General features: G+C 44.8%; 4 protein-coding genes and 1 non-coding gene across 5 annotated transcripts; 3 read left to right on the forward strand and 2 right to left on the reverse strand.

Moving 5' to 3' along the window:
- Positions 1 to 244: 244 nt before the first annotated feature.
- On the reverse strand, positions 245 to 16,730 carry LOC100730036 (uncharacterized). Its single transcript, XM_003478855.3, has 2 exons — positions 16,323 to 16,730; positions 245 to 717 (listed from the first exon to the last, which is right to left on the reverse strand). The coding sequence occupies exons 1-2, from the start codon at positions 16,728 to 16,730 to the stop codon at positions 301 to 303; spliced, it is 825 nt and encodes a 274-aa protein (XP_003478903.2). The 3' UTR covers positions 245 to 300.
- Positions 6,694 to 8,226, forward strand: LOC100731150 (histone H4). Its single transcript, XM_063252451.1, has one exon. The coding sequence runs from the start codon at positions 6,715 to 6,717 to the stop codon at positions 7,024 to 7,026; it is 312 nt and encodes a 103-aa protein (XP_063108521.1). The 5' UTR covers positions 6,694 to 6,714; the 3' UTR covers positions 7,027 to 8,226.
- LOC111754317 (small nucleolar RNA SNORD49) lies at positions 13,555 to 13,627 on the forward strand. Its single transcript, XR_002789020.1, has one exon. It is a non-coding gene; the product is annotated as a small nucleolar RNA SNORD49 (small nucleolar RNA).
- Positions 16,731 to 17,718: 988 nt separating the features above from the next.
- LOC100733646 (histone H2A type 2-A) lies at positions 17,719 to 18,405 on the reverse strand. Its single transcript, XM_003478862.4, has one exon. It carries the CDS (start codon positions 18,221 to 18,223, stop codon positions 17,831 to 17,833), a length of 393 nt encoding a protein of 130 aa, XP_003478910.1. The 5' UTR covers positions 18,224 to 18,405; the 3' UTR covers positions 17,719 to 17,830.
- Positions 18,406 to 18,428: 23 nt separating this feature from the next.
- Positions 18,429 to 19,132, forward strand: LOC100717510 (histone H2B type 2-E-like). The gene has a single exon (XM_005007758.4). It carries the CDS (start codon positions 18,579 to 18,581, stop codon positions 18,957 to 18,959), a length of 381 nt encoding a protein of 126 aa, XP_005007815.1. The 5' UTR covers positions 18,429 to 18,578; the 3' UTR covers positions 18,960 to 19,132.
- The last annotated feature ends 3,845 nt before the right edge of the window (positions 19,133 to 22,977 follow it).

Genomic DNA, 22,977 nt, shown 5'->3' on the forward strand with positions numbered 1-22,977 from the left:
TTTAGCAAATGTCTGCGGTACAAAATTTTCCCTCACAGAACTGAAAAATCGATAAACCGTTGCTCTAGGTTTAACCCAGCACTTAAGGACTGAGTTGGCCTGAACCAAGACCATGTTTTTGTTTGCTGTGCCATAGGCCTAAAGGCCAAGCACCCACATCCCCTACCACCCACTTTTGCTATGTCCCTTATTTCTCTACGCAAAGTATTAACAGTAAGGAACTGAAAAGTAGATACAGCTGCTCTTTTGGAAACGTAGGTGGCTCTGAAAAGAGCCTTTAAGGTGAATTTAGTGTATGATTTAGGCCCGCTCCCCGCGGATGCGGCGAGCCAGCTGGATGTCCTTGGGCATGATGGTGACGCGCTTGGCGTGGATGGCGCACAGGTTGGTGTCCTCGAACAAGCCCACCAGGTAGGCCTCGCTGGCCTCCTGCAGCGCCATCACGGCCGAGCTCTGGAAGCGCAGGTCCGTCTTGAAGTCCTGCGCGATCTCGCGCACCAGACGCTGGAAAGGCAGCTTGCGGATCAGCAGCTCGGTGGACTTCTGGTAGCGCCGGATCTCGCGCAGCGCCACGGTGCCCGGCCGGTAGCGATGCGGCTTCTTCACGCCGCCCGTGGCCGGCGCGCTCTTGCGGGCCGCCTTGGTGGCCAGCTGCTTCCGCGGGGCCTTGCCGCCGGTCGACTTGCGGGCGGTCTGCTTCGTTCGAGCCATAGCGCCCTCGTTTTAACCAAGACACTCTGGGCAGTCTTATTTATAGACATAGGCTCGTCTTGATTGGGCTAGAAAGGAGGAATTTCTGAAGTTCTGATCTCATTGGCTAGAATTCAATCCTATGTACTGCGGCAGAAGATTATTGTGCCAACCTTTCTTTTATTCCTTCCATTTCCTCTCTTCTTTTTCTATAATTTATCCATCCAAGGGTAGTTTTTTGAAGACCTTTCTTTTAAGTTAATGTACATTTGTAAAAAAAAAAAAATTTATGATGTTTTAGGGGCTGGGGATTTACCTCAGTGGCTCAAGCACTTGCCTGGTAAGCTTGAGGTCATGAGTTTGATCCCAGGTACCAAAAAAAAAAAAAAGCAATACAGAAATTTATAACGTTTTGCATATTTTATATTTTAACAGGTTTTTTTTCTGAAAAACAGCATGCCCTTCTAAGAACTAGGGTTCAGTTTGTTTCAAATCACCTGTTACTGCAACACTTCTTCCATGGCTACATTTATTTAGCTTCCGGCTCTGTTAAATGTATTACATGATCTCTGAAGCAGAACAAAACAATATGTAGTGGAAGGTTTAAAAAAATTAAACTTCGTGTCACCTGACTTTTGACCTAGACAACACCTGTTTTGTCTGCCTGCTAAATACCAACTTGATACTAGGGCCTCTGTCCTCCTTTTCCCTTTTTATCCCCTACAGTGAGGCATCCTTCTCATCATCTTATCAAAGGCCAGTTAGGGCCTCCTCAGGAAATGCTTCTAAGACAAAGAAGGCGAAGATCAGAAATACTAATTTCTCCATTACAATGAGGAATGGTTTCTAGTCAAGTCCTTCTCCACCATAAGACAAGTTGAAATAAATTTTCAAAGCAGATGTTTCATCAGTTACTGAGTTGCTCATGTGTTCTTCAGTAAAGATAAAATTTTGCTATTGTGTAAAAGTTTAATATTTTCTGTATTTTCACAAGGATAGTAAAAATCCTGTGCCTTTTAGTTATTTCATATGCTTTGAAGCATTGTTCAGGAAAAAAACATAAAGCAATGGTTATATAAAAGTTACTGATTTTAACTGCATGCTTGAACTAGCATTACATACAACCTTATGAAAACCCAACCTTAACAAAAGCAGGCCTAAGATGCTTAAAACTAACACTGACTAAGGGGTTTTCCTGAACAATGTAAAAAGTGTTAGCTTAATTAATATCATCAAGAATCTCTTAGAACAGATGCCAACTTCTCTAAGGAGCTCTAAAATGACATACAAAAGTGTAATTGATGCAAACAAATGTGACCCCTTCCTGCGGTAGTTGTCTAACATCCCACAATGGAGAGTTTGAAAGTTCTTCCTATACTGTGTCATTTAATGTCAACTTTGTGAAACAGGTGTAACTTGCCTCATTTTACAGGTAGGAAAATTGAGACTCAGAAATTGGATAAATTAAAATGCTACATAATATCCTAAAGCAAAATAATGAACTTAAATGAAGAATTTCCTATTTCATTATTACTGTGCTAACTTATAAATTAAACTTTACCATAAGTATACCTGGTTTATGGTAAAAATCAGAGCACTGTTTACATGGATTTCAATGTTGTTTGTAGTTTGAGGCATTGACTAGGCATCTTGGAATATATTCCCTGAGGGATATTCAAATAGAGAATCTAAGTCATAGGATTTTACTTTTATAACTTAAATCATAAGAAAATTCCAAGAGTCTTCCTCTGATTTAAGTTTTTTAAAAAATTAGAAGAATCTACTCAGAAAACAGGGATGTCAGTTTAAATATTTACTTAGGCAATTAAATAAGGCAATTAAATAATTAAACAATTCAAATAAGATCATCAACCAGAGTGGTAAACTTTCAATTTTTTTAAGTAACACTTGTCAGAATACAAAAGCTTCTGATGCACAGTTGCCTTAGAAATCACTTTTAATAACAATTCAATCCCCATGTTGGACTCTAGAGTAATATTCCTATGAAAGTTTCCAATCAACTCCTTACAGAAGTAGTTCTGTGGTACAGAACCTCCGCTTTCCTGCAGCTGTAAGGAAGAGGAACTAGTTCTCCTAAAATGTCTTAAGTTACTTTCATGAGAAATTATAAGGTTTGCACTTTGAATTTTACTAGTTATGCAGGAGCAGTGGCAGAAAACTTGGGGCAGGGAGGACTGGCAGAAGACGCTTCACATTTTCCATCATATAAACAAGAAAATTTTAATACATGAATTGTTAGGTAAGTAATGTACATGTATTTATTTTTGATACAAAAGTAATTAAGTTAAAATAGATGTTATAGGAAGATAGCTTGTGTTGGATTTTTAGCTTCAGGTACTCCCAGGATTGTAAGTATTTCAAACTCAGACCATTTGAATCTGATTTGTGGGTTGGCCAGGCCTACTACATGATTTGCTTTCATCCTCATTGATTTGCAGCCCTGGACCAAACTCAAAAGTCATAGGATTTTGAGATTCTTTCCTTACCCAATTCTGAAATAAATTAACTTCTTCAATATCCTGCATCACTGGATAAAAACAGCACCATTCTCCTTTCTACTTAAGACAGGAAGGTAAGGTGTGGCTAAAACCAGCTAGGAAAGGAATTGCCAAGATACTTGGAACGCAGTTCCCCAAATCCTGCACATAGACTTCTCTCAAGAACTCCAACAGGTTTTCGATAGGATGGCCTCAACCTGATGAAAGCCTGAGGACTGGGTAATACAAAAAGGACAGGCCACGCTGAGTTTCTGCCACATTGTCTGCTTTTGCCCGGTGGTCTGCCCTCACGCCACAGGGTATACTACTTTCCCTACTTTTACTTGGCCCAAACTTCCTCCGCACAGCCTGTTTCTTTTATTATCCTTAACAAAATTTTACTAACATTTGTGCTTGTCTTAACCAACTCTTTGCTCAGGATAGAAAGAACTTAGAGGGGTTGGGGGTTTAGCTCAGCGGCATAAGCGCCTGCCTTGAAAGCAGGCAGTCGTGAGTTTGATCCCCGGTACCGATAAAAAGGAAAAGGACAAAAAAAAAAAAAAGAACTTAGAAACTTCCTCCAGGAGACTCCAGCATCCCCAAAGCTCCTTAATGCTTACTGCCAATACTGTACAGCTTTAAATTTATACAATTTCTGGCTTTATTCCACTACAATATACAAGAATGAAATAACAAATTATATTTCAAAGTTAGGCAAAAATAAAATGGTTTTATTCTACTAGTCATTCTTGAGAAATATTGTAGGATACATACTTTTTGTTTGTTTTGTTTTGTTTTTGGTACTGGGAATCAAACTCACAACCTGGCACTAAGCACTTGCACTGCTGAGCTAAATCCTCAGCCTCTAGACTACATATTGCAGCTATGTTTAAAACTTATATTCTAAGGACTCTTTTTTTTTTATATGAATTGTGGACAAAGAATAACTTTTTTCTTCAACCTTCACAGGGTCTTAAAACTGATCCGATGACCATAGATCAATAAGAGAAAAAGCAAAGCCGTGTACACCTGTAATCCCACTATTCAGGAGACTGAGGCATGAAGATTCACCGTGAGCTCAAGGACAGTCTGAGCTACATAGTCAGTTTCAAGGCCAGCTTGGACTACCTAGTGAGACCCAGTCTCAAGAAAAAGCAGAAGTTTATAATATGTACATTTTGATAGAATATACATACCTTCTTAGTTATTTTTCTCATTGCTGAGACAAAATACCTGACACCCAAAGTTAAAGGAAGAAAGATTTATTTACCCCACAGTTGTAGCGGTTTCAGTCAGCTGGCTCCAAGGCAGGGTGGCCTGAGTTCAAGGCAGGCAGAAGGCAGGCAGAACAGAGAGGGAGCTATTGGCAACAGCAGCCTTCTTTCTGTCCCTCATGTTCTATCCAGGCTACAGGCCTTTAAGGAAGGTAGCACACACACTCAGAGTGAGTCGTCTCATCAATCATACTCAGAACAATGCCAAAACAATCAGTGGGCTAATTTAGTAATCACACATGCTTAATCCTACATCACATACTCTAGACTCAGGCACTCCGACCCCTGAGGCCTTGGGAGAACATCTAGACATAAGTTCATAAGCATATATAGAGCACCCCAAAGATGAGTAATTCAAACAGGTGATTAGAAGTAGGACCATATATATCTCAGTAGGGAAAAAAGAAAATGCTTTTTTAGAAAAATAAGTAGCCCTTAGAAGAAAAGAGATGTGATAGGCCTGTGACAGTGACAGGTTTAGTATGTGTTTCTCATCTCCACAAAGAGAAAACTGGGTTGTTGCCACAGATTTATAACAACTGAGTCAAAATGTCGAGTTCTTTTAGGAGTCTCTGATTTTAGGCAGATAAGAAATTTCAGGAACTCTAATACCTCTACATCAAAATGTTTCCTATACCCAAAATGATTTATTTTGGGGTAGAATATCATGACGCCCTTCAAAAGGGAAGTGCAAAGACACTGTCTCTGGTTCCACTAAGGGTCCTGTCCCCCAATACCAAAAAATATCAATTCTGTCTGCTTTGGCTTGTGGTTGTTTTTATCGTGTTGCAATTTGGTTATGTCTTTCTTACTAGTGTTTAAAACTAGTCAAATGCAGAAACTGTTCGTTTTTTAAATGAGCGATGAGCTTATACAGGACAGAGAAGCAGCCGACCGAGAAGAGGCCTACTATGAATTCTAGGGTGTAGCTTTAAGGATGTAGATGTGTGATGCTTGGTGGTTCCATTCACTGAAAAGATGACAACTATGCTGGGGGCAGGGATGAGTCCCCTTTACCCGGGAGACTAAACATTTGATTTTTGTTCCTCTTGAGCTTTGAGTTTTAAATGACTGAAAAACTACCAAATGGATCTCCATGTCTGGAGCCTATAGGCCTGGATAAATATCTGGGATTCCTCAGCATATAGAAAGTAGCTAGTGCCAACAGAGAAATGAAACAAGATCTCCTTTAAAATAGTATTTTTCAGGAAAATAATTATTTCTGGTGCACTAATCAGAGCATTCTTTCATAGCTTCTCCTACAGAGGGCCCTAGAAATGAACATGCTAACAGTAAGATCCTCAATGCTTTTTTCATAACTCAGTTTGTGGTAGTGTCTCCTCAGCAGGATTTAGCCCAGCGACACCAACCGCTGCCTAGCAAGCACAAGGCCAAGTTCGATTCTCCAGAACCAAAACAAAACAGATATCCTGCAAAACCCTTTGCAAGAGGGGAGTGGTGCTCAGCTTAGGCACTTAATTCTGGCTGAACATGGGACCAATTTTAGAGGACCTGTAGACATGGATTGCAGACTCTGCCTTCTCTAACACATTTGTAGAGTACACTCAGCAGAACTTTAAATGGCGTGCATGGGGATTCACTGACCTCCACGAGGCGACTTTTTAGTAGTCTGTTAGTATTCTGAGACCAACTTTCCTAGGATCTGGCTTCTGATTAAACAAAAGAGTGGCTAGACTCAGAAATTACAGCGAGCTTCTCCCTCCCTCCTCCCTGCTTCCACATGGACACCAGGAGCCACTGCTTTGCTGCAGTTCTCTGCAGTGACGTTGAGAAGTCTCTGGTCTGAGATTCGGGGGAGAGGGGCGTTCTGCCCCTCTGCGAACTCTCATTTGCTCTTCCTCCAGTCTTCTCCCACAAGACCTTTCCTTTTACCCTCAATTTAATGCCTTCCGGGAGCTCAGACGGAGAAACAAAAGCACAAAGACTACGAAGTCTGGAAGCTGTGTTGGGATCTGAATTCTCCCAGAGACTACGGCGTATCAGTTACTGGGAGACAAAAAAGAAGGAGGAGAGACAGGAGAAGAAGAAACGAAAAGAGAAACACAAGAATCACAAAGCGCCGCAGAAGCCAGCAGACCAAGAAACAAAAGAAATACGACGCGGCGGGAAGGCGGGGCAATCAGGCTGCTTCCCGCCCGCGCTCTTTCTGTCCTCAATCTGGTCCGATACCCGTGTATATTAGCCGGAAGCCGCGCTTGGTCGGGGCAGAGGTTTTGCTTTCTGAGGCGAGGATGTCTGGAAGAGGGAAAGGCGGCAAAGGTTTAGGCAAGGGTGGCGCTAAGCGCCATCGAAAGGTTCTGCGAGACAATATCCAGGGTATCACAAAACCTGCGATCCGGCGCCTGGCTCGCCGCGGTGGTGTCAAGCGTATTTCTGGTCTTATCTACGAGGAGACTCGGGGCGTGCTCAAGGTGTTCTTGGAAAACGTTATTCGTGATGCAGTCACCTACACTGAGCATGCCAAACGCAAGACCGTCACTGCCATGGATGTAGTCTACGCGCTTAAGCGTCAGGGCCGCACCCTCTATGGCTTTGGAGGGTAAATGCTCAGCTTTGTCTCACAAACTCCCAACGGCCCTTTTTAGGGCTACCCACACAGTCACTAGGAGGGCTGACTCGCTTTGTTGATGCAAGTTGTAGTCACCTTGAAGCTTTGCTAGGTAATAGTGTGTTCAAGAAGAGTAGTTTCTGAGTTGCAGATAAGTGCTAAACTACAAATTTCAAGAGTACACCTGTATATAGGCCTGGCTGTTACAGTTTTGTTGTGTAAAATAGTACCTTATGGTCACTGGGAATGGTGGAAGCAGAATGGGCACCATCACTAGCATTCGGTCTAGATAAATATGCCCCGTACAATCTCAAAACAATTCTAAATCTATTAGAACTGCCAGTGTACCACCTGATCGATGCTTCAATTATTGACCTTCTGGCCTGATACTCCAAGTCCATTAATGCTGAATAGTGTTTTGTGATGTGAATGCTTCTGCAGCTCAAAGTCAAGCCCAGCCAACCAGGTAACTCACAAAGAAGCTTACTATTAAGTTTTTGGGCGTTTCTGGTAACTCCCCTAATCAATCCATGAAAATCCATTGATTTTCTTTACTTAAAGAGGCCTTGGAACTTAGCATAGAAGTTTAGAATCAGCTTTCAGTGATAGCAATGTAAGGATACAGATAGAGGTGTTTAATGTGGTCTGATAAAAGCTGAACAAATACATAATCATAACTGAAAATATTTTCAAGACAATTCAGTTATGTGGCTTACCTATTTGAGCCTGTTGTAGCTTAAAGTGAGACTTGTTAAGGTGCCTGCCATTAGTAACAGAAAGTACCATTCAATTTTGATCAGGAAAAAGACATTTTCTTTATCAGTGTGGCAAAAATACAGCAAGTTAATACTTCGTTTCTCATAAACTCCTGATTTGAAGATTGGCGGATCCACAAAAACACTTGGGTAGTGAATTTATAACGGTGCTTTAGCAGTGGAGTCAGCAACGGATGTATGCAAGACTTGCCTTCCAAGAGCCCATCACTGGAACAGAAAAACAATAGTTAACATTTAAAAATGTACCAGGGGAAGGGTCCCCCGGTATAGCTCAGTGGCTCAGCGCCCGCCTGCCTAACAAAGACAAGGTCCTGAGTTCAATTCCCAGTACCAAAAAAGAAACAAATGTACAAGATATGATCAAAAGATACAGTTAATGTTTAAATTTGAAAATATACCACAGTAAAAGATACATTAGCAAGGGCTAGGGGGTTAGCTCAGCGGTTTAAGCACCTGCCTTCAAGTGTGCGGTCATGAGTTTGATCCCTGATACCGATAAAAAAAAAAAAAAAAAAAAAAGGAAAAAGACACACACACAAAAAAAAAATTTAGCCAGTAATTCTGGCATCACACACTTACCCCGTTTTTGCCATTCTGAAGCAGTTCTACAAGTTCTCTTTTGTGTCTTTGATTTGCTGCCATTGGCAGCCTTCCTATCCTCAACTGATACAAAACATTTACCTTTCAGGGTCATTTTGACTTTGAGGGAAGAGCTAGAAGTTACATATCCCAGATCCAGTGCGTAAGGTGGATAAAGACACATTGTAAGGGTTTTTCCATTGGGCAGCACAAGGCAGCAGCATTTACTGTACTTTCAATCACACCTTGTAAAGATACTCATTAAAATTACAGAATATGAAATAATGCACATTTTTGTGTTAATAAATGCCTTTTATCCATTTCAAACAAAAATGAATATAATGCTACTTTTATCCATCTTTAACAGTGGAGATTACCTCTTTTATCTCTTAAGTTTGCTAACAAAAATAATTTCCTTCCCATTTGTACCCCTTGAGTGCTGCCAGATGCTCTTTCCCTTCCAGAATCAATTCAGTACTTTCATTGGAATAGATACATACAAATAATTAAAAGACTGTCTTATGGATCCACATCCATTACTATGATCATAGAAGGCATCTGAGCATCTCACTAACAAAGCAAACTGCACTGTGGACCACTCTAAAGTCCTGCACTCCCTTTCATCTCTGACTAGCAGTAGTAGCACTCAAGCTAAATGCTTCTGAATCAACTTTCACTACATTATTTTCACTTGGAATTATTCCTTCTGCACTTTATATTCTATTGCTCTGCATCTTACTTCTCTATTTGAGTCAAAAGAATTGAACTGGTGCTCTCCCAATTTTCCCAATTTCATTCTCTCTCTCTCTCTCTCTCTCTCTCTCTCTCTCTCTCTCTCGCTGTGTGTGTGTGTGTGTGTGTGTGTGTTACTAGGGATCGAACCCAAGGACTTCACATGAGCAGCATCCTTAGCCTCCTTTGTATTTTTTATTTAGAGATGATCTTGTTAAATTGCTCAGGCTGGGCTTGAACTTGGGATCCTCCTGTCTCAGCCTCCCAGACTGTGAGGATGACAGGCAAATTAGGTGTCTTACTTTTCTCTCATTGTTGAGACAAAACACCTAATGCCCAAAATTAAGGCAGGAAAGGTAGCTCACAGTGTGTGGAGATTTCAGTCCATAATCAGCTGGCTCCAAGGCAGGGTGATGTGACAGACAGTAACAGTTTATGGCAGCAGGAGACAGCAAATGCAAAAGGAGCAAAAAGAGAGGAAGATGGAGAGAAGACTCTTTCCGTCTCTCATATTCTATGTAGGCCACACACATCCACCCTAGGATGGGTGTAGCTCTTACACCCGTAATTCTGGCATTGGACCATGAATTAATTACAAGCCTGCCCCCATGACTATATGAGACTTTGAGGGGACGGCCATATACAAACCATAACGGTAGAATTTATGCAGAATGTTACTAGCATACATAAATATATACAAATGTGTAGAGAATTATCAAGGGTGTTCACAAAAGTTAAGAATATAGTAGTAGTTTTACTATCTTTATTGAACATTTCTGAGTTGTTCAAATCTCTTAAAATAAGCTTGAATATAATTTGCCCTAAAATAATAGAGACAGACAGACAGACTCTGGATTATATAAACCATGACAAATCTTAGTCTGCCACAGCTATATTTTTTCACCTTTAGTGTTACCGAGAATTCCTCCCTTTCTCTTAGGAAATATTTCAAAGATCAAATTAAAACACCTATGTGGGGAAAAAAAATTGAAGCCAGGAAGTAACATAAACACCAAAGTTGATACATTTTTTGCCAGTATCATCCAACATGCTCTGGACTACTTAGGAGAGAAGAGGGTGTCTATGTAGACTATAGAGAACAATGGACATAATGGATAGAGTATGAAGAGGTAGGCAGGAAGAGACTCTCAGAGTCAGACCACAGAAATATAGTCAGTTTAATATAGTCTATTAAACTAAAATATAGTCAGTCATTGACTTCCCAGTGCATGCGGCTGCTATAATGTGTTAAATGTGTTATTCAGATCTTCAGAATACCAAAATGTAAACAGTATTCTCATTTTATAAATGAAGAAATCAATGTTTAAGCAGTTGAAACAACATGACATTCTCTGGTACACTCTACTATGCTCCTGACTTTTACTAAAATATTGTCTAAGACTTGAAAATCACAAAGAATCTGAGGGTCTATGAACCTATTTGCCATATTATTTAACAGAACCTAAAAGTGTCCATGGGCATCAATTGAGCTGGTTTCCTTATTGTACTTTTTCCTCTGACTTGAAGACAAAACTCTTCTCCAGCTTCCTGTTGCTATCAGATCCCTAAGTGGTGCAGGTGTCCTCAGAGGCCATGCTTGGGCCATGTCTGCATGCGCTTCTCCCCAGGACTGCTGGGGCATACTCTCCTCCTCTGGGTAGTTCTGACTCCAGACCCACAGCACAGCTCCTGAGGGGCGGCACCACTTGCAGTGCCAGTGACCAGCTCTGCCCCAGTGTAGCCTGAAGTAAGCTCTTGATCAGCTCCTTCTCTTGTACCCATGAAGGTGGTGCCCTCCTCGCAGACACTCACAAAGGAAGTCCAGAGTCATCTTCCATTACTTTTTGCCTCAACCCCTATCTGCTCTTCCCCTAACTAGATCCTAGCAAGTGTTCACGTGCAATAAAGTCAACAACTTCCTCCTGTCCTTTGCTGTGGCTGGTTCCTTCATTGATGCTGAATTCACTATGTAGCACACGATGGCCTTGAACTCATGGAGACTCTCCTGCTTCAGCCTCCTGAGTTCTGAGACTACAAATATGCATCACCACTTCTGGCCTCTAGTTTTCTTTTATCCTTATTTCCTGATTTTCCTTGCCTTTTTAAATTATTATTTTAAAGGAAATAAAACAACAGCAAAATGAAATAAAAATGATAGGACAGTAGGAAATCCATAATTGTTACTATATTGCATATTGTTGTCCTCTAAATAGTTGCTCAGACTACCAACCCCATGCTTACCCAATCAAACAACACAAATGTCAGTTTACTTCCCTACTTCAGTTATTATCATCTCAGCCTGTGTCGCATCCCGTTGCCTTTTGCGGGGGCTGGTGCCTGGGAGGGCAGAAGCAGCTTCCTTGCTGGTTCTCCCTGGCCAGCAGGGCCACTGCCCACAAATGGAGGGCTGTCCAGCTTCCTTGCTGCTTCTCCCCAGCTAGCATGGCCTCTGCAAGCACAAAGGAAAGCTGCATGGCTTCCCTGCTGTTTCTCTCTCAACCCCACCCCACCCCTGGCCCGCAGGGCTTCTGCCGGCACACGAGAGAGGCCGCACAGCTCCTTGCTGCTTCTCCCCATCTGGTAAGGATGCCAGTCCTGGTTTTCTTATTTTTGCTGGATTCCTGAATTCTCTCTCTCTCCATGGGCTTCAAGTCTCAGTTCAGATCCTTCCTGTGTCCATGGGACCCACCTCCCTCCTCCTTCTCTTTCTCATGTTGCTATATTCCAAGGTCTGGACACCAAAACTTGGGGAGGTTTTTTCTCTGCTGCTTACCACTCTGTCATTTTCCTGGAAGTACTCCCCACCTTTATTTTAAAGTATCTTTTTATTTCTACATATAGTTTTTAAATACATTAATGTCATTTATATAACTAGCATTGTTTTCAAGTTTATTCAGTTGATTACCTTATTTCCTTCTTTTTCTTTTAAACCTGACTGTATTGTGAGGCATTCCTGTGGTCTGAATGTGGTCCCCCGCCCACCAACAACTGTGAAATCCATATGTTGAAACTTAATAGGTAATGTGATATTATTAAGAGATAGGGGCATAAGAGGGTGATTAAATCAAGAGAGTGAAGTCCTCATGAATAGATTAATCATCACAGAAACCCGAGGGAGCTGGCTGTCTGTCCCTTCTACCATCTTAAGGACACACGAAAGGACCATCCATAACAAACAGCCTCATCAGACACAAGCTTGCTGGCACCTTGATCTTAGTTTTCTCAGCTTTCAAAACTGTAAACAATAAGTTTCTGTTGTTTACAAGTTACCCAGTCTAGAATATTTTGTAATAGCTGCTCATTATATTGGATACGTCTCTTATATTGCTGCAGAGTACACCACAGAGTGAAATTACACATTTTATCTAACATTTTCCTGGTAATGAATTCAAACATTGTTTCCAATGCCCTGTCATCTTTGTCATGTTTCCTGAAAGTCCCTGGTGGACAATAATTAACTGAGAAAGCTTGAGGATTATACGTGATGCTCCTGAGTTCACACAGGTAAACAGGTAATTGTTCAGGTAGTTGTACCTGCAACTGTCATAGGCCCACCTCAGTTTCTAGGAGACCAGGATCTTTCATAAGGTACCATTCAGCAGATAGAATCACTCATCCCGGCACTAAAAAAAGAAACATTGTTTTCCTAGCCCAGGGACCACCACTACTGATCAGCAGATAAAGGATAATAGAGTCTTTTAAGCACTGATTTCCGGACCGGTGTGCTTGTTGGTACTGTGCCATCTTCCTTGGTTTAGGAGCCAGAAAAAAGCCACAATATGCAAGAGCTCCATTCCCAGAGTCATTCCTGTTGACAAGTTATCAATCCATGTCGAAAAAGGGTACAAATTCCCTGTTCCCTGACCAGCCTGGGACAGCACAACCTTGGAACCTTGGAACCTGGTTCACACAGCCTGCAAAGGGAAGGAAAATCAAAGAGGGTGGTCCAAATAACCACCAGCTGATGCAAACGACCCATGCCTTGGACAGCTCTGAGACAAGAAAACAACCAGAGGTGTTTGGGACAGTGCCCAGGTTGCTTTGGGGAGATGATCATGGCATGAGATTTCCCAACCTGGGCTTTTGTGATGGAATCTGTGGGTTCTCCTACGTTCTCTCCTTAGTTCCGAGCTCTTCACAATTTTATTTTGAGGAATGCCTGTTTAGCAAGTTTTCTCCTGGTGGCAATTCTGGGAAAGTAATTCTTGTCAAGCACTCTGATTACAGATCTTGCAAAGGATGTTTAAGTTTGTGTGGCTTCTTTCCCTTGATGCCTGAACCAAGTTTTGTCCTGTTCCTGGATATATTTTTCAAATTAGCATTTAAACTTCCATTGTCTCTATCTTGATCTGTAATTCTAAAGCCAAATCACTTTGAAAGCCAAATCACTAAGAAAATTTAAAATATCAAAACATACATTTTAAATGGTTATTGGGTGCTCTGATGATTACTAGTAATAGGAAATGCCATCAGAAGTAATAACTGACAATATTTATACTTGATCTGACTACAGTCACTAAAATCAACAGATTAGTTGAATGTTACCACCAGATTCTATTCCAAATTCTTGTTCTTAATCCATGTTTCAGATGTTGGACTCAAGTACAGAATACTGGAGACAGGAGCAGCACCCTACCATGACGTTGGGTTGCAAATTGGCAGAGGATACCAGCAGCTTCGTACCGCAGGCCTCTTGAGCTGCCTGTGAGGCCTGCTGTACATTCCGCTAGCCAGCTTCCACTCAAAGCCTACTAGCATACTGACCTCGGATCAGGTTTTGGGAAGAGTGCTGCAGCGTGGCTTTAGATCTAACAGCAGTGCAGCTCAGAAGGAGATCAAGGATCCAAAGGTGCCATCCATTCAGCTTGAGAACCTAAATAACTTGAATGTCTGGTACAGAAGAAACAAGCTGCATACCTCCTGTATCAGAGGCCTTTCTTCTCAACAAGAACTGATGTATCTGGCAACTTTTTCTAGGACAGACAAATTGAGTGTCATTCTGCAGAATTTAGGACCAGAACAAATGGAGACATGGCACCAGAGGAACTTTACAAGGCAATTTTATTACTATAGTGGGCTAACAGGAACTTCAGCTCCAAATCATCAGCCATGATTGGAAGCTTTCTAATCATTTAAATGTCTTCAAAAGGCAAATAACATAATATCCTACAGTTGGTTTATATGTCTTTGTCATCAATTTTTAGGCAAAATTTACTCTTACAGATACTAAATGAGGTTTCTATTGTACAGCATAATGCAAAACTCAATCATTGTTTGAGACCAAGCAGAGAGGTCCTTGCAGTGATAACTCCAAAGCCTGGAAGCACAGAGACATTCCTTCCTGGCTGAGCTGCTCTTATCTTGCAGTTGGCACCTGGACTGTCAAGGCTTGTCAAGTTTGTAGCTTTTTAACCATGGGAACAGGCTGTCTCCTGGTCTCATCTTTGAACATTGTTAGAAATAGGCTTATTATTAGAAATGAGTTTTAAAATTTTCTCTGCATTAAAATAACTTCTACAGCTCATTAACCTACCCAACAAACAATTTTCTGTCTTCAGATAAATTTATACTTACAAATGTTATTAACTAATAATAGTTTTCAGGTATTGATGGACTCAGTACATTCCCATCTGCCAAACAAATAAAAAGGTCTGAAATACTCTGAGTGCAGCCTTTACAAAAACAGGACACAAATACCATCCTGTTCCTGCCTAGATAGTAACAATGCTGTGAAAATTTCCTTTGAGAGTCAGAGAACCTTCCTGGATTCAAAGGACTCAGCCTGGTGAGTGAGCAAAAACCACCATCTTCCAGCAGACAGAAGATAGCAACATCCCCAGGTTCCAGTGTCTGCTTGGCCATTGCTGGGCCTGAGATGCTGGGTAGAAAGGTGATTCCACACACCTGGCTATCAAAGTAGAGTGCACACCCTGTATCACAGACCTCAGCAAGAAAGAGCACCTAGGCAAAAACTGCTGTGACCTGACACAAAAACATGTGACAATCCATCGCAGAAAAGATCACAGTAGTGACCCATCTCTCTCTTCTGATATGAGACAGAATGCTAGCGTTACAAAGTTGATTGTGGTTGCTTCCCCACACCTGACATACCCATGTCTCTGTAATGAATGTTTTCAATCTGTAACCTGTGTTGAAACAAAATAAAAGGTAACTTCTGTCCAGTTTTTCAGGTGCAAATAGGAATGAAGAAGCAGTGTCATGTCAGACCTGCAAAACCATTTGAGTCCTACATAACACAGGGCTCTGCAAGCCCTGCCACAACCCCTATATCGGAGACACATAGGACTGACAGCTATTTACAAAGGTGAGATTCAACTAGGCAATTTGGGACCATCTTTTTACCAAGAACTTGAAATTCATACCCCATTCTGCCCTTTTCAATGTGTCATATCTTTAATACATGAGAATAATGACGCAGGTAACAACCTTCAGTTCAGAATACTCTCCTAGAGGACAGCAACAGTCCCTGTGTACCTGGAGTGTGAACTCTTCAAATACTGTGTCTACGCATTCATCCGGGCAATGGTTTAGAGAACTTAAGAAGCAGACAGCCTACGGGTGAAAGCGCCCAGGAATTCAACATCGACACCACACCAAGGAATCTTTAAGTGGTAGTAGCCAGCGAAACATGGCAGAAATTTGCATCTGGAGCTCATCATTTACCAGTAGCGACTGATGAGGACATTCCCGGAGAAGGGCACCTAGTCAACAGGCACAGAGATGTGGACAAGAAAAAACTAGTACGGCTGAAGGCTACATTCTCAGCGCACCCTAGCGACGGGACGCTGCGCTGCCGCAACGGATCCCTTCCAGACCCCCCAGCCCAGCCCTCCGTTGTTTCCACTTCGGAGGCCTAGTAGGACCCACGAAAGCTCGCCGGGGTGTGGCAGTGCTAGGTTCCAAGGGAGCCAGAGGCCCGGAGCCGAGATCAAGCAGGGGTCAAGTAGTCGGCCTGGGTGGGCAGTGGCTAGGAAGTGACACCGGAAGGCAACTAAACACATCACTGCAGGAAGCCGGGCCAAGGTTTTCCGGACCCAAAGGCCCGAACCCCCGCCCGGCCCCGCGAGCACCCTTAGAAGCTGGGCGTAAGCGGTACAGCCCTTCAAGTGCCGCCGTGGTTGGCTCTGAAAAGAGCCTTTGTGTGCGATGGACCGGGCGAGGCGAGGCGCGCGCTTCCTGCTTAGGCGCGCTCCCCGCGGATGCGGCGAGCCAGCTGGATGTCCTTGGGCATGATGGTGACGCGCTTGGCGTGGATGGCGCACAGGTTGGTGTCCTCGAACAAGCCCACCAGGTAGGCCTCGCTGGCCTCCTGCAGCGCCATCACGGCCGAGCTCTGGAAGCGCAGGTCCGTCTTGAAGTCCTGCGCAATCTCGCGCACCAGACGCTGGAAAGGCAGCTTGCGGATCAGCAGCTCGGTGGACTTCTGGTAGCGCCGGATCTCGCGCAGCGCCACGGTGCCCGGCCGGTAGCGGTGCGGCTTCTTCACGCCGCCCGTGGCCGGCGCGCTCTTGCGGGCCGCCTTGGTGGCCAGCTGCTTCCGCGGGGCCTTGCCGCCGGTCGACTTGCGGGCGGTCTGCTTCGTTCGGGCCATAGCGTACAGGGACACGAAACTGACGGGGCAGCGGTTAGGACCTTAACGACGCGCAGGACTGGCGCAGCAGCCTTTTATAGGCACAGTCATTTCCCGATTGGGCGGGAAAAAACAATTGAAAGGCCCGCGCTGGCGGGCCATTGGCTGTGACGCCACCCGCCCCCGAGCCGTTCATTGGCTCGGGCCGCGCCCAGCCTGGCCGCGTCCCGCCCCGTCCCCGCCTCGCTCTCCGCTTTCCCCCTCTGCCAGCAGTTTCCGGACCTGGTATGCAGTGGCTGTCTGAGTGCAAGTGGCCTCTGAGCGCTGCTGCTCAAGAGTCAGTCAGTCGGTCCCCCTTGGGACCCTCATCCTTTCTTTCAAAACGGACTGCCGCGAGAGCCCTTTGCCTCGTGCGCTGCAGTGTGGGTCCGGAGTTGAGACTCAACTTTTCGTCCCCTTCCCCCCAGCCCCTTGCACCTTTCAGGGCACTCTGGCAGCCGGTCACCTCTCGGCCGCCTGTTCGTAGCCTTTCGATGGGAGCGTGGTCTTGGGGAAGTCACGCTGCGAAAGCCCAGAGGGGCGAGTCAGTGTCCGCCACGGGGGCTACGTCAGGTGTGCAAGAGAGCCCGGCGAAGCTCAGACCGAGACCCTCCACGCTACCGAAACCTGCGCGTTCCACTCCCGTTAGGCGCGGCGGCGACAACAGCGCCCCGCCCGAACTGCACCTCGCTAGGGCAGCCAAGGCCCGCGGGGGCGGGGGCACTCGGCTCCGCCCCTGGCCTTAGCGTTCATCGCAGAGTGCTACGCGGCCCGCCCGCGAGATGTTTGCGCGGCCTGAGGTGAGCAACTCCCAAGGTCCACGGCCCGACCCGGGCGAGGTAGGGAGTGAGCCCAAGAAACCGGCAGGGGGACGCGGATGCAAGCGGAGTGCAGAAGGCGCTCACTGCCCTCCCGTCCCATCCCTGGGCTCGGCGTGTACTGCTGGGAAAAAGGTCGGGAGGAACCTGGATCTGTTGACAACTCCTTTTTACTTGAAAGAGTGGGTGGCTCTGAAAAGAGCCTTTGATTTCACAAGCGCCCCTCAGGGGCGCGCGTTGCGCGGGGGCCTCCGCCCGGAGGCCTCACTTGCCCTTCGCCTTGTGGTGACTCTCCGTCTTCTTCGGGAGCAGCACCGCCTGGATGTTGGGCAGAACGCCGCCCTGGGCGATGGTGACTTTGCCCAGCAGCTTGTTCAGCTCCTCGTCGTTGCGAATAGCCAGCTGCAGGTGGCGAGGGATGATGCGCGTCTTCTTGTTGTCGCGGGCCGCGTTGCCAGCCAGCTCCAGGATCTCGGCCGTCAGGTACTCGAGCACAGCCGCCATGTAGACGGGTGCGCCGGCACCCACCCGCTCGGCGTAGTTGCCCTTGCGCAGTAGGCGGTGCACCCGACCCACCGGGAACTGCAGCCCGGCGCGGGAGGAGCGCGACTTGGCCTTAGCGCGGGCCTTGCCTCCTTGCTTGCCTCGGCCAGACATCACAGCGACCCGCACCACAAGCAGCTACCACTCAAACACCGGGAAAACCGTCGCGAACGGTGACGCTTCACCCTTTTATAGCCAGAGCGCGGATTGTCCGCGAAGCACGCTCATTGGTTAAAACCTGGCTTTGGCCTGAGGGCCAATAGGAGAGCTTGGCCAGATTCTACTCATTTACATAATCTCGTCCCCCACGCCTCCGCTCCGCTGAGAACTGGCGAATCGCAGCGCTGCGCGTCCGAAACCCTCATTTGCATGCGGCCTCTATAAATATCCTGGCGTCGCGGAGTGCCCCGCCGGGCTGGCGCGGCGCTTGTCTACTTGTTAGGGGTTATCCCTGGTGGCTCTTGGCGCCATGCCGGAGCCGGCCAAGTCCGCTCCGGCTCCCAAGAAGGGCTCCAAAAAGGCTGTCACCAAAGCCCAGAAGAAGGACGGCAAGAAGCGCAAGCGCAGCCGCAAGGAGAGCTACTCCATCTATGTGTACAAGGTGCTGAAGCAGGTGCACCCCGACACGGGCATCTCGTCCAAGGCCATGGGCATCACGAACTCCTTCGTCAATGACATCTTCGAGCGCATCGCTGGCGAGGCGTCTCGCCTGGCACACTACAACAAGCGCTCGACCATCACGTCCCGCGAGATCCAGACGGCCGTGCGCCTGCTGCTGCCGGGCGAGCTGGCCAAGCACGCCGTGTCGGAGGGCACCAAGGCGGTCACCAAGTACACCAGCTCCAAGTGAGTGCCGTTCGTACTTGGCGCTCCCCGGCCACGCTTTGCAAAGGCTCTTTTCAGAGCCACCCACCTCGTCAAGAGAAAGAGGCTGTCCTCATGCCGCCTGGGGGACGTCTTTAGGTGCACAAGCCGTGTGGCCTGTCTTTCCCCATCCGGCCAGTAAAGCTACAGCCCCTCCTAGACCAGACGTCACGTGGGTTTCAAGTCACTGGCGGTGTCCTTCGGCCTGCCGAGGTCGGCAGGACCTCCCGGGATGTGGGCTTAAGACAGGCCGGGCTTTGCCCGAGAGCACTAGGCTCGCTGATGTTCCCTCCAGCGTGCCCTTTTGGCCCGGAGATAAAGCGTGCCTGCCTGGCTGCTTTGTGACCTCAACGAAGGCTGTTGGTATTGAGAAGCTTACCCACCCAAGGGATACGCAAAATCCGGGTTCACAAGGGTACAACAAGTTGGGTGTCCTCCAGTTGGCAAGGCAGTGGTGACAGTCCTCTAATGTACGACTGTGCTCCTGAGCAAAGGGAATCGTTTAGCCGGGCGTGGTGGTGCACCTAGGTCACCCCAAGCCCAACCCCAGCACCCTGGGAGCGTTCGTGAAGCAGGAAGATCCTAACTTAAGAGTCCCAGGTGCCGGCCGTCGGGGTGCCATGCTTGTGATCCTAGCATTTGGGAGGCCGAGGCAGGCGGGTCGACGCCATCCTGCAACTGCATAGTGAGTTTAGGGCCAGCCTGAACGACATAGTTATCATCCTGTCTCAAAAAGCAAAAATGTAGAGCCAGCCTGGGCGGTTCAGCGACACCCTGCCTCGAATTTTATTTTATTTTACCTTTTCTTTTTCCTCTTCTTTTTTTATGTGTAAGGGCTGGTGATAAAGCTCAGTAAGTGCCGAAGCCCTGGGTTTAGTGCCTGGTGACGAGTAATTTTGCCAGTAGTTTCAGCGCTGAGGCAGGCTGAGGCAGGTGCATTTGCAATTGCGTGTCCTGAAGGCTACTAAGTCCTTGTTTCAAAATGAAAAATCCAAATGCGTTGGATGTGGCTTGTGAGAGTGTCATTTAGTAAAGGCCTGAATGTGTACAATTGGGTCACAAGCATTTTCTCACTTAAAGTAGAAATTCCCAGCAAGGACAGAAGCTTGGTTCTGATACCTAGAAATAAAGTGTTAATGCTGGTGCCATCCTCTCCTGGAAATATTGTAAAACGTACCTGAAGTGGTTACTTGGAGAGAGTGTTCACCTCTTTCCTGAATGCTAGTCAACCACAAATCTGTTCCATACAGTGGAATCAGGTAAACTGCTTTTCTTGATATAGGACTTGGAATACTTGGAGATAAAGAGACCAAAAATGGTACAAAAGAGATTGATTGGTTTGAACTTATTGTGTCTAGATTGTTTTAGGCAAAAACTGAAATATTATGACCTGATTAACCTTTTAAAAACGCCCATTGTTGTGGAAATTACCAGTGCCAGGATAACCAGGGTAGGAAGGAGGATGTCATATAGGAAACTTGCAGTGTTTTGGGCAAGAGCAGTGACTTGCGGGGATCAGCAGTCTTGCAGCATCGTCAACACTGTTGAGGGCTTATGAAAAACAGCAAACATTCTCTGGCCTCAGTAATTTGTGTTAACAAATTGAGTGATTTTATTTTGGCAGTAGACATGTTGAATTGGAGTTCACTGTTAGTAGTGGAGACAGCAGTGTTGGAATTGGGATTCTGTCTTGGAGGTAGAATTGATAGGTCTTGCAAAAAAAATAGATTTAGGTTAGGATGAAGCCCCTCGGTTTTTTGGCTTGTTCAACTGGGTAGATACTGGTGCTGTTATTTAGGATGCAATACAGTATGGGAAAGAGGTATGTGTTCGGGCATTGAAGGAAATCCACTTGATGTTCAAGTGGATCTTGTCCATGTGAGACTGGAAGGTACCTCTGGGGCTGTGGAAACAACAGAATCCTTCCAGTGAAATGCTTCAATCGCAAGCAGATCAGAGGGACTGAGCACTTTCACCTTACTCTAAACTCTATTCTTAGGCACTGGTCATGAAATATAATGAGTCCTACAACGCACACTATTGACCACATTTGTAGCATTTATTTTTCTATTTATTTTCCTGTTGTGGGAAAAATTAACTGTCGCTAGGAACTCAGAAAAAGGAAGGAAATTTTATTGATGCTAGTGGATCCCAGAAGAGGAATCTCTAAAGTGTGAAGTCCTAGATCCCAGAAGAGGAATCTCTAAAGTGTAAAGTCCTGATTGCAGACAGTTTGGTGTGTGTGTGTGTGTGTGTGTGTGTGTGTGTGTGTGTGTGTGTGTATGTTTTTAATAGGGTGGTGAATAGAAACTACAAGAATGGGAGAAGCTTTTAGCTGAAGGTTATGGTACAATGAGTTTCTTGTGGTGAGCATAATTGTATGTAGCAAAGTTGTTTTTAGCACATCACAGAAGTTTTAATTTGGTGCAAATCATATGATTTAGCTGAGTTCAGTAGCAGAGAACAGAATGACTGCAGCTTTATTGAACAAAATGGCTGCAGTTAGATCAGGATGTCTGCTTCACTGTGACAGAACTGCCACACATCTCTTGGAAAGCAGATGTGGGTGTCAGAACCAAACTGTGCCTGGAGTTCTGCAGATGCCTCTCCCTATCCCTCTACCGTACCCCTGGGGTACGGTATTTTCAGACTTCCTGTTAGGCTAGTTTGTCCGCCACCCTCTAACTTAGTATGAATCTTGAAATATTTCAGGAATCCTAACAACTAATTTCCAAAGATAAAAAAAATGACATTAGAACTTTTATATTGAAAGGTTTTGTAGGATTCAAGTAGGGTAGATACAGACAATAAAAATGATCAAACTAAACATTTGGACCAAACATACAAGTGATAAAAATCACTATCATTTTTAATTTTCTTTTTAAAAATGTTTGTTTATGCCAAGAGTGGTGGCTCAGGCCTGTAATCCCAGCACTCGGGAGGCTGAGGTAGGAGGATCATTGTGAGTTTGAGACCAGCCTGGGCTACAAAGTGAGCTCAAGGCCAGCCTAAACTGCATGGTGAGACTCTATCTCAAAAAGACAAAAAAAAAAAAAAAGTTTATTTATTTAATTTTATCTTGTGATGCTGAGATCAAATCTAGGGCCTTCTTTCAAAACTGATGCTACAAGTGCCCCATCACTGAGCTACACCTCCAGTTAAAATCACAATTTGACTCAGGCTGCAAACTTTCCTGCCTCTGCCTCCCAGAGTGTTAGGGTTACAAGCACGTTAGGATTATTGGTTAGAATCTTATACTTTTATTAGCAGTTTATAGTTCTAAAAACAAAATGAAAAGTGAGAACAGAAGACAAAGGAATAACTCTAACTGTAACAATAGATAAATTTGTTAAATATTATGTCAAAATGGGCTGGCTTCATCTCCTTAATTTTGCTCACTTTTCCCTCATGTGTCCATATAAAATACCAAATACTTTTTCCTACCATGACAAACTTCTTGTCTGTCTCACTCAATTAAAATCATAATTTCCTAATTATTGCACAAGCTTCAGCTTATTGCAAAATCAAAACTAAAAAACAACAACAAAAAATTCTCACAAAACAACAAAACTTGGCTGGAGATTTAACTCTGTGACATAAGTACTTGCCTGGTGAGCACGAGGTCATGAGTTCAATCCTGGTACAAAAAAAAAAAAAACAACCTTTCCCAAGTATGGTCCCCAGGAAGCATTTCCTGCCTTTCTGTATGTCTGATATTGCTCTCCTAAGCAATAAAATAGATTGGTAAAGCCTGAAAATTCCAGTGAAAGCACAGACATGGAAATAAGGAAGACATTGAGGAATATGTGAGAACACGGGGTGGGAATATAACATGTTAAGAGAGACCACAGGAGTTTTGGTTAAAAACCAAAATATGTGTAGAGGATATAGAGGTCAACTTTGGTTCTAGAGACATAAATCATGGAAAGGACAACAGAAAACACTCCTAAAAGAGGGGAGAGAACAACTCAAATTAATTATAACACTCACTTTTCATTGGCTTA

Source organism: Cavia porcellus, unplaced genomic scaffold, assembly GCF_034190915.1.
Source record: "Cavia porcellus strain 051 isolate PalLab524CR breed Dunkin Hartley unplaced genomic scaffold, mCavPor4.1 scaffold_1, whole genome shotgun sequence".
Lineage (NCBI taxonomy): Eukaryota > Metazoa > Chordata > Mammalia > Rodentia > Caviidae > Cavia > Cavia porcellus.

Excerpts from the sequence above, each read along its gene's own strand:
- LOC100731150 (XM_063252451.1), top strand. The coding sequence starts at position 6,715 with ATGTCTGGAAGAGGGAAAGGCGGCAAAGGTTTAGGCAAGGGTGGCGCT.
- LOC100730036 (XM_003478855.3), bottom strand. The coding sequence starts at position 16,730 with ATGGCCCGAACGAAGCAGACCGCCCGCAAGTCGACCGGCGGCAAGGCC. Across the intron at positions 718-16,322 it reads GCATCCGCGGGGAGCGCGCC|GGCGCTATGGCTCGAACGAA; the intron begins TAAGCAGGAAGC and ends GGTTAAAACGAG.
- LOC100733646 (XM_003478862.4), bottom strand. The coding sequence starts at position 18,223 with ATGTCTGGCCGAGGCAAGCAAGGAGGCAAGGCCCGCGCTAAGGCCAAG.
- LOC100717510 (XM_005007758.4), top strand. The coding sequence starts at position 18,579 with ATGCCGGAGCCGGCCAAGTCCGCTCCGGCTCCCAAGAAGGGCTCCAAA.